Here is a 14,951-nt window from a genome sequence, read left to right as displayed (position 1 = left end):
GGCTGTTTCTCCCTCTGACGTTTTCACTGAACTATAATACATCATGGAGATATTTTAGATCAGTATATAAACAGCTTCCTCATCCTTTTAGGCAACTACTTATAGTTTTATTGTGTAGATGGATCATTCTTAATACAGTCAGTATGACCATTGCATACATGTTCCAGTGCATTTATTGAATAAATTTCCAAAGTTGCTGGATCAAAGTATATATACATTAAGAAAAATATCATCAATTTGTCATCTAAAATTGTACCAATTTACTTTTTATAAGATGTATGAGGTGCAGGCCAGTGGCACAGCTATTAAGTCGCTGCTTGGGTTGCCTGCATCTTTATTTGAGTGCCTGGTTGCCTCTGCCACCAATCCAGTTTCTGGCTGAGTCACACCATGGGAGGCAGCAGGCGCTGATGGGCTCACGTACTTGTGTCCCTGTCACCTATATGGGAGAACCAGATTGGGTTCCAGGTTTCTGACCCTGGCTGGTGTTGATACTTGGGGAGTGAACCAGCAGATGGAAGATATTCTCTCTCTCTCTCTCTCTCTTTCTCTCTCTTTCTTTCATTCAAATAAAATAAAATAAATTTTTCATAACTTAAAAATGTATGAGAAGCTCCTGCAATGATGCTTTTCAAACTTTTGGATTTTTGTCAACCCGAGAGAAAAAATGATATCTAAATGAGATTTAATTTCTGTTTCTTTAGATCAGGAGGTGGCAAATTTTTTCCCGAGGGCCAGAGAGTAAATATTATGAGGCTAGTCTCTGTGTTTGAGTCAGCTTTGCACTGTAAAGTGAAGGCAAACGTGGACAGTAAATGAATGAATGAGCATGGCTGTGTCCAGTGAAATGTTATTTATGACATCAGGTGGCTGGCCAGATTGGACTTCTGAGCCACGGTGTGCCAATCTCTGTGTGAGGTGAGCATCTTTTCATCTGTTGAGAAGCTTTTTTCCCCCTGTGAACTGTTTATGTCTTTCATCCATTTTCCTCATTGGTTGTTGATCTTTTTCTTAATGCCTTTTGTAGATGCTCTTTGTCTGTTACATATTAAAAATATTTTTTTCTTAATTTGTCATTCTTCTTTTGACTTAATTTTTTTCAATATAGAAGTTTTGGGGGATCATTAATTTTTTCTTTCAACCAATATTCTTTGAATGTGTAACTGCATGTATAGCTGTGTTGACTGTATATTATTTGGCCAGAATTTGAATCACGTTCCCTATGAGCTCGGGATGCCGGGGGGGTGGTCACTCAGTAGTAAGAGCATGGGTGTCCTTACCTCAGTTGATTATGGCCATCTGAGAAAGTTTTATGGTTTCTGGTTTTTATTATTCCCCTTTATTCTGTGAATCCAGTGAAGACTTAAAACTTTTGTATCCTTCTCTCAGTTATACACAAGGCATTATAGACCCACAGTTAATTTTTGTGGAATAAATTAACCATTTTCTGACTTACACAATTTATAAATTTTTTAACCATTGGAATATCTCCTGTTCAGAGAATTTAGTGAAAGAGTGGTGAAAGTGATGCTTTGGTACACAGCTGATGGTGAGACAAATTAATTTACCACTTCTAAAAAACACATGGCAATGTGTATCAAGATCTGTAACAAGGTACATCCCATTGGACACATTACTTTACTCAGACTTCATTGTAAGGCGATAACCCACAAACAATCAAAAAAGGACATTGTTTTAAGCACAAAAATATCCCTTCCGTAATTATTTTTAAGGATTTTTTTTCAGTAGCCTAAATACCAAAGGCAGGAAACTAATTTTGTTAACTGTGGAACATTCACTGGATAGAATACTATGTTGCATTATTTAGCATGATTGGGGGAGAATATAGAGAATATAAATCACAATTTATATTGTATAAAATATATATCCTGAGAAAAAGATACAAATTATATAATAAAGTAAATAAAAATGAATATATATATTTATATGAGAGAGAAAGAACAGAAGAAAATCACTTAACTACACTAAATACGATATATTCCTATTCAGTTTGTGATATTATGGTGTTTTCATATTTTTCTGTTCCATACTGTTTTATCATTGTACCATTGTGTATATACACATGTACATATACCACCTATGTGTGTATATATATATATATATATCTCCACATGTAATACATTTATTACTGAACTTTTAGAAATTATGTATTCATGATTTAACTCAGATATTCATGAGATCCACACCATGAGCCATGCACTGTACTGGATGCTCTTGAGACTCTGAAAGAACTCATGGATTCTGCCCTCAAATCTCACTGTCATCTGAGGAAGATACTGGTTATGATACAGCTTTATAAAGTGCTTCCTGCATTAGAGGGATTAATTAGTCACACTTTTCTTCCTTTCCAAACTCAAAGGTCCAGAAAAACATCAGAATACAGTGCTAGGGCCAGTCCTGTGGTGTAGTGGGTAAAGCCACCGACTGCAGTGCCGGCATCCCATATGGGTGCTGGTTCAAGTCCTGGCTGCCCCACTTCGGATCCAGCTCTCTGCTGTGGCCTGGAAAGCTGTAGGGGATGGCCCAAGTCCCTGGGACCCTGCACCCACTTGGGAGACCCAGCGGAAGCTCCTAGCTCCTGGCTTTGGATCTGCAGAGCTTCAGCAACTGTGGCAAATTAGGGAGTGAACCAGTGGTTGGAAGACCGCGCCCCCCCCCCTTCTCTCTCTATTTTATTTGAAAGTCAGATTTAAATAAATCTTTAAACTTAAAAAAAAAAAAAAAACAACAACACTACAGCGCCAACTTCAGCAGTGAAACAGCTGCTTGGAGAAGTGTCTGCACTTCTATCTAGCTTCCCTGACTCCCTGGGCACTTAGGACACTGCAGGTGTTTGCCTCTGCAGGGGAGGAAAAGAGAACAGGTGGATTCGGATGATGGGTAGAGAGATGGAAGCTTCCTTGTGGCCTGGGACGAGTGAGGGCAAGGAAAATGAAGGAGTAAAATCAAAGGAGCATACACACCAGAGCCAGTCTGGTGGGGCTGGAGATTCCCAGTTCTTCCTGAAGAGGAACGAGTCAGGGATGGAAGGAGACAGAAGGACAGAAGTGGTAGTGGGGGTCTTCCCTCCCCTTTCCTAAAAGGAAGGCAGATTTCTTAAAAAAGGCCTCCTCATAATACTTTGAAGGTTTAGAGAAGCCATTTTGCTGGGCACTCCCTCTTTTCACAATTCCCATCCCTCTCTTCCCACTCAAGGGATTAAAAGCTTGGGGACAAAGTAGAAGCCCAGGTAGGGAGAGGGTTATACTTGCACGGAGATAGGAGCTGGCCTGAGCCACTGTTGCCGTCCCCTCCTGTCAAGAGTCTACTGGGCATGATCTGACCTTCGAGGGTGCAAATGAAATTAGCTCAGGACCTCCTCGTAGGCCTCTTCCTGCTCATGAAAACAATGACCCTGCAGGAAGCAAGATACAGCAATACATTTATTTTTATTTATTAAGGGAAAACAACCGACAATAGCCCTCCCCACTCTGCTTCCTGGGCAATTAACAGCTGTCTGGATTTGGTCAAGACTAGGGTGGATCATTGGCCAAGAGGAAGTGACCTGGAGCAAAAAGTATTACATGGGGAAAAAAACCGACATAGAGCTCTAGCTTTGATTTTTGCAGCAAAATGATGAAGACACAAGACATGTTCTATCAGCTGTGAAAATCAGCCTGGACCCAGTGAGACAAAACAGGGACTCCTGTGCTTCTTCTGATTGCTTTTGTTGGGCCCTGCTGGGAACCCATGCCTGAGATGCCAGGAGTCACAGAGGCTGTTTTCTGGTATGGGAGCAGGATGGGGTGGATTGCCAAGCTGGAGGGAGAGCAGAGGTTTCTAAGATGGAGTTTAGAATTTATCTTTTCAACATTATGCCCATGGAATTGGGAAGGGGGTGTAAGGTAAGCATGGATGTGGAAGCCAACTTGATGTCTGAATGTATGCATTTTAACCTCAAGTATCATTTTCCCTCCTGGTGGAAGCAAAGAATTGAGTGTCAGGCAGACCTACATTTGACTCCTCATTTCAGCTCTGGTCTTTTTTTTTTTTTTTTTCCTTTAAAGATTTATTTATTTATTTGAAAGACAGAGAGAGCGAGAGCGAGAGCGAGAGAGAGAGAGAGAGAGAGAGACAAAGAGGCAGAAACAGACAAAGAGATCTTTCATCCTCTAATTCACTCCCCAAATGGTCACAATGGCTAGAGCTGGGCCAGGCTGAAGCCAGGAGCTTGGAGTTCCATCTAGGTCTCCCACATGAGTAGCCGGACCCAAGTACTTGTGCCACCATCTACTGCCTTCCTAGAACATTAGCAGGAAGCTGGATTGGAAGCAGAGTAGCCAGCATTTGGAACAACGCTCTGATATGGGATGCCATATCCCAGATGGCAGCTTAACCCGCTATGCCACAACCTTGGCCAGTACATCATTCTTTTAAACAAAGGTGAAGCTACTACCTAACCTGCTGAATCGTGGTCATGGGTAAAGGTATTACAGATGACCAGCGTAGAAGAAGTATCCCAGACCCTGGCAAACATAGGCATTCAGTAAATGATAGCTCATTCTGTCTTTCTTCTTTCCCTCCTTCCTTTTCTGATCCCCACTTCCTCTCTGAGATTGTGTATCACTGTCTCTGCATATGCAGTATGTATATCTGTACATAGCTTTAAACCTTCAATCCCAATGTTGGAAAAAAGCTACAGGAAGGAGTTGGGAAGTAAAGGAACTAACCAAAGCCCTTCTGCTATGTCTGTTCAGCGTTTATAGGTTTGTCTTGACTTTTATTTCACTGGTCTGTGTGCCCAGAGGGATTATACTGGAAACCTTCATCACTAGAAAATACTTGTAGGGAACATAGGCAAGTCTCCAAGAAATAGAATTATGGAACTCCAGATGCATGCTGCAGAGGAGATGGGGCTGTGTTTGCTGCCTTAGTGTATACTGGAGCTCTCTAAAGCTTTGTACAGGCAGCCTATTTACTTCTATTTTATTTCAGATTTATTTCTAGCCTGTCTGTAGGGTTTGGTTAGGTTAAGTTCTTCCATTTTACTAATGGAGGAAGGTTTGGTTTATGGGGTGAGTTGGATGATAAAGTAAATGTCCCTGAACATTCATGTCCTATTTCCCCCACTCTGGGATCCAAGCAGATTCCTTCTTGGTTGGGGATTGTTTTTCATTGGGTTGAAGGGACTGGAGCAGAGGCAGTATTGCTATATTCTTCTCAACCACAGCCTGTCCCAGGCAAGTTCTCTTCAAAGCTTCGGGGTAGTAGAAAGCCCCAGGATGAGGCTCATCCACAGCTGATGGTGCTCACTCCTGTGAAGTTGCTTCCCCTCTCTGTGAGAGCAAGGCCAGCTTCTCACTGCTGTGTCTCCTTTAAGGGTGTTGTATGGGAAATGGGCCCATTCCTCTCTTTGGTTCATTTCATTCTAAGTTAAAAAAATCTATAATTTAATTATTAATGGCTCAATTTCTTTAGCTTCATCAAGAACGAAAAAGCTAAGCAAAGCCATAAATTAAAATATGTATTTGCTAGATCATACGGAACATTATACTCAAAGCCATACCCCGTAAACCAGACATATGCAGGAGGATTTTAAATTCTTATTTTCCAACGGGAGAATTTTCATGATAACCTTCTGTAAAACATTGTTATACTCATTATGAAGTGATCCTTACTAGAATTCTAAAAAAAAAAAAAAAAAAAAAAGCCTTTAGAAGATTTTATATTGCCGAAAGAAGTAAATTAAATATGTGTGAAGTTCAAGGCATATCATTTTAAGAGTTGCAAGTGAATTGTCCATTGGAAAAATCCACTGAGTAGCCCACACTCTTGCATCCTAGCAAAGGAGTCAGAAATGAACATGAAGAGTGTATGTTTGTGGGTCAGAAGAGGACAATGAAGCCCTTGGCTTGTCTAGAGTGAAGGCTTCTATGGAGGAGTTTAGGGGAACATGATTGGGGAGACAGAATGGAACCACGTTTTTGAGAGTCTTAAGAGTCCATTTAAAAAATAGCAATAAACCATGTAATAGGAGTCACATTCAAAAGTGTGGCACTGATAGCCATGTGCAAAATGCATTGGAAATGGGAGGAACTTTAATCCAATTGTTGAGCCAGGAAGCTGCAGAAATAATTCAGGTGTGGGAAAATGGCAGTGAGAATGCAGAGGGTGGATGAGGCAAGAGAACGGCTGCGATTGATTATTTCAGATAATGACACGGAAGAGAAAGTCAAAGATGACCCTGCGCTTCGGGCATGGATCCCTGGGAGATGGAGGGAGCCTCAGGCAGAAAGGAAACAGAAGAGGGGGGTAAATCGGAGAGAGAAGGGGAGGAATGGAGGGAGGGAGGAACAACTGAGAAGTTTGAGAGGAAGAAGAGTTCCTGGTGAGGTATATTTTGATGAGATTATAAGGTGCAAAGAATTTGCAAACAAGTTTTAAAGTTTCATTTACATAAGAAATGAATCTCTTAAAGAGACAGAGGAGCCTCCTTCCCTGCTTCCCCCATTGTCACCCCCCCCACCCCCCCCACCCCCCCACCCCCCGCTTAGTATCCAAGGATAAATATCACGTACTGCAGGAATGAGGCCTGGTACAGTGAAAATGCTATTCCTGGTCTTCATTTTTTATAGGCATGGGTGTTGAGAAACTTTGTTCTCATATAAGTATATAGAAAAGAACAAAAGGAGCTTTGTCTTAATGACATCACTCAAGTCTCTGAATTAACTTTGTGTTCTATGCCAAAAATCAGAGTGATCTGTCATCAGAAATTATTCTTGAATGGTCTATCAGCTGACAACTTGATTAGGCCTTCCTTTGGTTTTGTTGAAAACCAAGAATTGGAAACTGACTTGGAAGAGGATGTATTAGGCAATCATTAGAAGCTTTTGCCTCGTGACATGGCCATCAGTATTCTGAGTAGTTGTTTTTCTTGTTGAGCATTTTTGAAGTCTGGGGTAGCACCCTGAACCAAGATTCAGGATGTGAGAGGGAGTCTAGCTTTTGTGATATGCGGAAGAGCAACTGTGGAGTGGGTGGAATAGGAGAAGTGCCACAGAGCAGCAAAGGAGAACATGTGAAAACATCCCTCCACCACAGGTGCCCGTCAGGCAGAGCCAGCATAGGTGAGAACAAAGAAATGGCCCTTGAAGATTTGGAAATTAATTCTCTTAAAATCCTCAGTGCCTTCTCGCCTTTTGGGTGGCACATAATCCCACTGTGGAGCCTGCTTGTCTAAGGAAAAGCAAAGCAGAGGTAAAGCTTAGGCGCTTGTAAACCCACCGATACTGAGGCAGGCCCAGGGCTCTCTGGGGTCACCGGTGTGTGGACAGAGGAGAGCCCTTGGCTCCCTGGGGACTGGCTGTCTCTCTGAATGAAATGATCTTATTCCTGCCTGTGACAGCTGGTGGCAGAAAATCACTTGGTTAGCAACTGGGGTAGAGTTAAGCATAGCATGGCTTTAGAGCCAAAGGGAACTCTGGACAAAGCAGACAGCCCCAAGGCATGGCTCCTGAGACAGGGTTCATGTTGATAAACAACAAATCCATTGTTCCTGTGATTTTTGAATTTTGACTCATGACTGGATCTAGGTTTTATAAAGACCACTCTGGGCTAAATGTTTCTCACCTGTTTTAGTTCTCCAGTCCCTGGACCCACTGGCTTCACCAGTTCTGCACTCTCTCTTGACCCCATTGGTGCCTCACACACACTTCTTTCACTCAGTCACACTCAGTTCTCATTATGTTTTGTTGTGCACCTGCTTCTTCTGTCAGACTTGGAGGTTCAGTGTGGTTGGATTGGCCCAGGGTCATTTGACTAATAAAAGAGAGAGTCCTTCTCCAAACTTTATGAAAGAAAAGCAAATACTTAGATAAACTCAATTTTGGGAGGCCAAGTTCATGGCTTTTCTTTGTCCTGAAACATGTCCCCTGTATCTGAGTATATAATAGTTTTTTAAGTGTACTCTAGAATCTAAGTGAGACTCAGACCACTTCAGCTTGTCATCACATGGCTTGTTGTTATATATTTATATGTTGTGATTGTAGCCACGTGGATGTGATTTAATCCTAGGCAAGTGCAGATTGGTGTGCAGTTCATGGACTGTCCTGGTCATTATTTTCTCAGGGAAACTGTAAACCCAAGGAGAGAGGTGGTACCTCCTCTATGGGCCTATGGTATCTGGCATAGCAGAATGCCAGTGGACAAGCAAATGACAAAAATACCTTTCATTTACCCAGAAACAAGCCTTTACCAAGCACTGTCTTGCAAATGGTGATCGTCCCAATAGCCTGTGTGGTGGATGATACCTGAGTATTTATATGGACTCCATGGTGGGAATTGATGAGAGGGGAATGGGTTTTGCAACCACACAGATTCCAGTTTGTTTGCTTTGTCATTTAGACTTGTTATCTGCCCTAGGGAGGTCACACCACTTGCTTTTGCCTCTGCCTTTGTTTCTTTGAGGTCAACCATAAGAGGAGGAAGGGAGGCGGTAGAGGAAGGCAGGAAGGAAGGGAAAAAAAGAAAATGATGCCACTGATGGATTGCATGAAACTGGAAACAGATTTAAACACTTTTCGTAGGTTCTGCAGGTTTGAAATATTTAAATTAGATCCAGTTCTTGTCTTCAGAAAGCATCCAGTGAGGTGTTAGCAACTGACTGTAGGTAACACAAAGGGCTGTCTCTGATGGGGGTGCACACTGTCAGGCTGAGTAGCCCTAGGAGATGAGGAAACAGTGAGACGTGTTGTCCGATGCCAGGGAGATGTGGGAGACTCACAGCCACTGAACATCACTGGGCTCCCTGTAGATGGGACGACAGCACTAATAGGAGTTTGTTGCAGGTCAGCCTGCTACTCAGTCTTTCTGTATTGTTCTTCGATGGAGTTACACATGTGGGTTTGGGTGGCTAATAGTAGGTTCTAGGAACTTTAGATGACAGTATTAAGATGATAAAATAATTTCAATATTCTAGAAGCAGGCTGAAACAGTGAAGTTTTTGCATTTGTATCAAAAAGAATCCTAAAGGGTCATCATTTTTAAAAATGGGAGGATGAATCTTATGCCATCCTTTTTGTTGAAGACTTTCAGGGTTGACTTGACAACAAGCTCACTGCATGAGAATTTTGTGAGTTGGCGATAATGATTTAGGGCTGCATGACTAGAATCAGGGGAGGTTATGGTTCTATTATTTTCTCTGCTGGAATATGTTCAGAGAGAAACTGCAATGTCAGAATACCAACCAGTGTTCTTTGAAGCCTAGCTATATGATGATTTCTAAATAATTAAAGGACTGCCATGGGAAAGAGTTTAACATTTTTGTGTTAGATTTGATCCAAGCCTCTTATACTTTGTGCTGGAACACGTCCTGATCTTCACAGGGCTAACCCATCTCAACCTTCAACTCTTGGCTCAGAAACTGCTTATTAATAATTTCAATATTAATAATCCTGTGGATTCTTGACACTTCAGAATTCTGAATACTGGCTCAAATAGACCAGACAACATGGTAAGTTTTTAAGGGTTTTATTCAGTGAGAGAAATGCACAGGAAGGTGAGGGCTTTGATTAGGGGAGAAAGAAGTCTAGAAGCTAAGGTGGGTCCATACCAGGCAGAGGGCAGGCCAGGAGCCACGTGGAGCAAGCATGAGGGCAGGAAAGCAGAGGCAGGGCAGAGGCCATAGGCTTCGCACCCAGAGGCACAGAGCAACAAGGGAAGGGCCCACTGTGTTCCAGGCCTTTTATTTATCCCCAAAGAGGGAGTGGCTACGTAGTCTGATTGGCAGGTGGGCGTACAGGTGGGGTCAGGTAGGGGCATGAGATCACACAGGGGCCGTGGTCTCCCAGCTCACAAACCTAATCGATTTTATCCCATCTGCCTGCATCCACACTATCTTATCTGGAAAGCCTTCTGACTCCCACGTCTGACCTTAGCCTTTCGACTTGCCTGTGTGTTTCCAGAGCTCTCTCCTGCTTGTACTTGTCTTCTGTGTAGCAGGGGTGGGTCTGTGGCCTGCTCTGTTGGTTCCTCAGGGCTGGTGCTCCCTCAGCCCTCTGTCTGCTTCGTTTCAGCTGGACAGAATCCAATTTCAGATTCCTTCACTGCACTTACCTCTGCTTGTTGACTATTTCACCCACTGTTCTTTTCTCTTCTTTGTAATTTTTGTCTATTTTATTTACATTACTGTCATTTTGTTGGGGTTTTCAGAAGGAAGGAGGGATTGTTAACACATGGATTCAATAAGCTGTGTTTAGATTGATAGAGACTTTTATTGGATACAATTTAGAATGCCCCAGCTTCAAAACCCCTGTGCTCTCTGATGCTGTTCGATTCTAGGGAGCCTGTAGAAAATTATCCTGCATGTTCTTGAAGAGGTGTGCACAGAACAAAGGACACTGACTTTAGCATTGCCTGTAATTGTGGAAAACTGGAGATAATTTATATAAGGAGATGAATAAACTTAATAAAAATGTCCAACACTATGCAGCAGTCAAAAAATGCTGTTAGGCTAAATACATTGGAAAATTTCATAAGGAATATTCTTAAATTTACTGATCCCTTTGTAGTATTTTATTTTATTTTTTATTTGACAGAATTAGACAGTGAGAGAGAGAGACAGACAGACCTTCCTTCCATTGGTTCACCCCCCAAATGGCCGCCAAGGCCAGAGCTATGCCGATCTGAAGCCAGGAGCCAGGTGCTTCCTCCTGGTCTCCCATGCGGAGGCAGGGCCCAAGCACTTGGGCCACCCTCCACTGCCCTCCAGGGCCACAGCAGAGAGTTGGACTGGAAGAGGAGCAACCGACACTAGAACCCGGCGCCCATATGGGATGTCGGCACCACAGGCAGAGAATTAACCAAGTGAGCCATGGCGCCGGCCCCTGTGTAGTATTTTAAACTCCACAGAATTAAATTGTGATTCATACTTCTAGTGGATGTAGGATATGGAAAACTGATTTGGGGATGTCAACCTTGAGACTTGTCAGCTGACCGTGCCGTGTGGCTCAGGCCAGGCAGAGGAACAGATGTTCAGCCCAAGTCCCTCATTCTGCTGAGCGCATCTTGCAAAGGCCACCAGGGCCTGCTGAGAGCAATTATACTCTCCTCTCACGAAGCAGGAGCTCCAGTTCTTTCTCCCCTTTCAGTTAACTTGATGAGATCATTTAAAAATGCCTATACTGGCTTGCATGTGCGGTGGATTGCATAAATTATCTATTGCTGCATATAAAAGTACCCCCCCATGAATAACTTAAGACAACACATATTTATTAATTCTCAGTTTCTGTGGGTCAGAAATCTAGATGTGGCTTAGCTGGGCTCTCTGGTTCAAGGTCTCTCTTACAAGGCGATCACCAAGCTTCCCTACTAAGTTGCTGCAAGACTAGGGCTGTGATCACGTGGAGGGTACACTGAGGGGTGGTTCACTTCCAAGCTCACTCCCATAGCCTTTGGCCTGAGTTCCTGGAAGGCTGCTGGCCAGAGGTCCCCCTTGGATCCTTGCCACTTGAGCCTCTGCAGGGCGGCTTGCAGCAGGGCAGCTGGCTTCATGGGATCCAGCAAGTAAGAAGATGCAGACACAGAGTGAGCAGGAGCAAGGCAACATCGCAACCTCGCCTAACTCAGTCTTAGAACCACTTCACACAGCTGCCGTATTCTGCTTCCCAGAAGTCAGTAGGTCCAGCCCTTAAGAAGTGGGGTTTGCACAAGAGGAAGGATACCAGGAGGTGGAGGTCATCTCAGAAGTTGCCTTCCACTCTCATTAAAAAGTAGCTCAGGGGCCAGAGTTGTGACAAAACAAGTTAAGCATCCACGTGTGGTGTGGGCATCCCATGTAGATGCCAGTTTGAGTCCTGAGTGCTACACTTCCAATCCAGCTCCCTGATAATGTGCCTGGGAAAGCAGTGGAAGATGGCCCTAGTCCTTGGGCCCCTGCACCCACGTGGGAGACCCAGAGGAAGCTCTTGGCTCCTGGATTTGGTGTGACCCACTCCTGGACCATTGAGCCATTTGGAAAGTAAACTGCTGGTGAAAGATCTCTCTCTCTCTCTCTCTCTCTCTCTCTCTCTCTCTCTCCTTCTCCCTCTCCCTCTCCCTCTCCTGCTCTTTGTAACTCTCATTTCAAATAAATAAATCTTTAAAAAAATAGTTCTGGGAATTGTGCAAATAAATTACAGAGTTTTTTGGTTTTTGGGTTTTTGCTGTTGTTGGAATGGATGAAAAGAGGCTTTCAACAGATGTGACTGTTAAATGTCACCGAAGCCCCGTGGCTCACTCACATACCCACCGGTGCTAAATAATTATAGGTTTTCTGCCTTTCACTCTTCATCGGGAAATAATTTCCAAGTTCAAGTTGAAAGAATAGTAAATATCCTTTACCCTTTAGCGACTTGCCGCTTGTCAGTAATCGTATTGGGAGTTGTCACACGGGAGAGCAGTATGTGTGGCCATCACTGCTTTGGGCTGGTGACAGGGGCAAGCTGGTCATTTGTGGTCTCAGCCTTCGGAGTTGCCATCTCTTAAATGCTTCCTTCTTCCCCAGAAAACCCTGAGCGAGCCGCTCTGTACTTCGTCTCCGGCGTGTGCATCGGACTGGTCCTGACCCTGGCCGCCCTGGTGATGAGGATCTCCTGCCATACAGACTGCCGGCGGCGTCCCCAGAGGAAGTTCCTGCAGGACCGAGAGAGCAGCAGCGACAGCAGTGACAGCGAGGACGGCAGCGAGGACACGGCGTCCGACCTCTCGGTGCGGAGACACCGCCGCTTCGAGCGGACGTTGAACAAGAACGTGTTCACCTCGGCCGAGGAGCTGGAGCGCGCGCAGCGGCTGGAGGAGCGCGAGCGCATCATCCGCGAGATCTGGATGAACGGGCAGCCCGAGGCGCCCGGCGCCCGCAGCCTCAACCGCTACTACTAGGGCTGCGGGGCTGCGGGGCTGCGGGGCTGGACGCCCGCCGGCGGCCCAGAGAAGCCGGAGCACACCGGCCTCCCAGCAGGGAGGGCAGATTCTCTTCCTCTGTGAACACACACACACACACACACACACGGGCTCCTCAACCTTTCCAGGTGTTGGAATGGTGCTGAAAATCCCTCCCCAACAATGCGAATGGAGATCTGGGCTGTCTTCATCGCTGTGTGGCATTCCTTTTCGAAAGGCAAGACAGCCGTGACTTGAGGGCTGGGACCAGCAGGGCGAACGTGACCCGGTACATGCAGTTTGCTAAGCGACTCCGGGCGTGGAGGCGATTCTGACTCAGAGAGCGTGCTCCGTGCTTATTATTTAAGGCTGATTTTGCAAATCTTGTGTTGCAATGGCAACCTCAGCATTTTAACTGGCACCTCAGGGATCAAAATCCTATTTTTTTTTTAGTGTAGTTCCCGCCTCATTCATGAAAATGAATAGAATTATTATATTACGGGAGATGTGTCAGTGAACCAGAAAATGTTGATAACCTCAAAGGATGAAGGGTTTTTATTTTAAATAGTTTATAAAAATATATATTGACATGCAGATTTGAAAATGCTGCGTAAGAAAGTTGTCTGTCTTCCCCTCCCCCTCCACTTTGGAGAGAAGAAAATTTTAGTATGACTTTATGCTTCAGACAATCATGGTTTAAAATACTTTTTTTAAAAAAAGTTTAGATTTCCAAGAAAATAATGATAATGGGAGATAAGGAGTAAAGAGCCAATATTAGGGTGGAATAAAAAAATGAATGTTTCATAAAAGCTTTCTTGCGTCATGTCTATCTTGATGGCTAAACGATCGATGGCCCTTTATGCAGGTGAGTGAGCGAGTTTGCCAGACCCTGCCAGGATTGGAATAGAGAAACGGCCCCGTGTGATGATGGGCTTTTGATGTCTGTACATTGCATGTTGTGGTGGCGGGCACTAAGGCTGAGTTAAGCAGAGGGAGAAATAGAAGAGTTCCCTTGGGCTACAAGTAAGATGGTGACCCCCATATGGGGAGAGGAAGTTGGCAGGGAAGGAAGAGAGGCAAGACTGTGCCGCATTTAGAAGTGGCCTGTGGAGGAGGAAGCAACATCCTCTAGACTGATAAACAGGAACAGGGAGATCTGTGTTTGGGCTGCCCTAGAGAAGCTTGCTTCCCCTGGGGAGGATCTCTGTGGTCCACTGATTTTTGTGACTGTGCCTAAGAGGATTGTCAGGGTCTCTACTGCTTTACCATTCTCATTACGTGGGTTGGGTGGGCTGTTTTACAAGCAGAACAATCATAATCTCTGTTTCCCCAGGGGAAAACAACAGTATTCTTGAATGCCCCAGTGGCTGGCCTACTTGCATCATTTTAAATGGTCTTGGTTAGAAATAAGTCCCCAAATTCCTGAATTGTGATTCCCACTTTTTTAAAAATGTACCCATTTTGGCTGGCGCCGTGGCTCACTAGGCTAATCCTCCGCCTTACGGCGCCGCACACCGGGTTCTAGTCCCGGTCAGGGCACCGGATTCTGTCCCGGTTGCCCCTCTTCCAGGCCAGCTCTCTGCTGTGGCCAGGGAGTGCAGTGGAGGATGGCCCAAGTCCTTGGGCCCCGCACCCACATGGGAGACCAGGAGAAGCACCTGGCTCCTGCCATCTGATCGGCGCGGTGCGCCAGCCGCAGTGCGCTGGCCGCAGCGGCCATTGGAGGGTGAACCAATGGCAAAAAGGAAGACCTTTCTCTCTGTCTCTCTCTCTCACTGTCCACTCTGCCTGTCCAAAAAAAAAGTACCCATTTTTACTTTATTTGGAAAGAGAATAGATTTTTTTTTAAAAAAAAGATTTATTTATTTGAAAGAGTTACAGAGGGAGATAGAGACATCTGCTGGTTCACTCCCCAAATGGCCGCAATGGCCGGAGCTGTGCTGATCCGAAGCCAGGAGCCAGGAGCTTTTTCTGGGTCTCCCACATGGGTGCAGGGGCCCAAGGACTTGGGGCCATCTTCCATTGCTTTCCCAGGC

The 14,951-nt window shown here is 44.7% G+C and overlaps 1 protein-coding gene across 6 annotated transcripts in view; it reads left to right on the top strand.

Moving 5' to 3' along the window:
* The window catches only part of EVA1A (eva-1 homolog A, regulator of programmed cell death), a 56,728-nt gene extending 43,010 nt beyond the window's left edge, over positions 1-13,718 (top strand). For all 6 annotated transcript variants that reach the window (XM_062209735.1, XM_062209734.1, XM_062209739.1 and 3 more), the window contains one exon: positions 12,542-13,718. In XM_062209735.1, coding sequence (XP_062065719.1) covers positions 12,542-12,915 — 374 coding nt within the window. In that variant the 3' untranslated portion in view covers positions 12,916-13,718. The remainder of the gene's footprint in view (positions 1-12,541) is intronic.
* The last annotated feature ends 1,233 nt before the right edge of the window (positions 13,719-14,951 follow it).

Source organism: Lepus europaeus, chromosome 13 (assembly GCF_033115175.1).
Source record: "Lepus europaeus isolate LE1 chromosome 13, mLepTim1.pri, whole genome shotgun sequence".
Taxonomy (NCBI): domain Eukaryota; kingdom Metazoa; phylum Chordata; class Mammalia; order Lagomorpha; family Leporidae; genus Lepus; species Lepus europaeus.
This window is presented reverse-complemented; position numbering and strand designations above follow the sequence as displayed.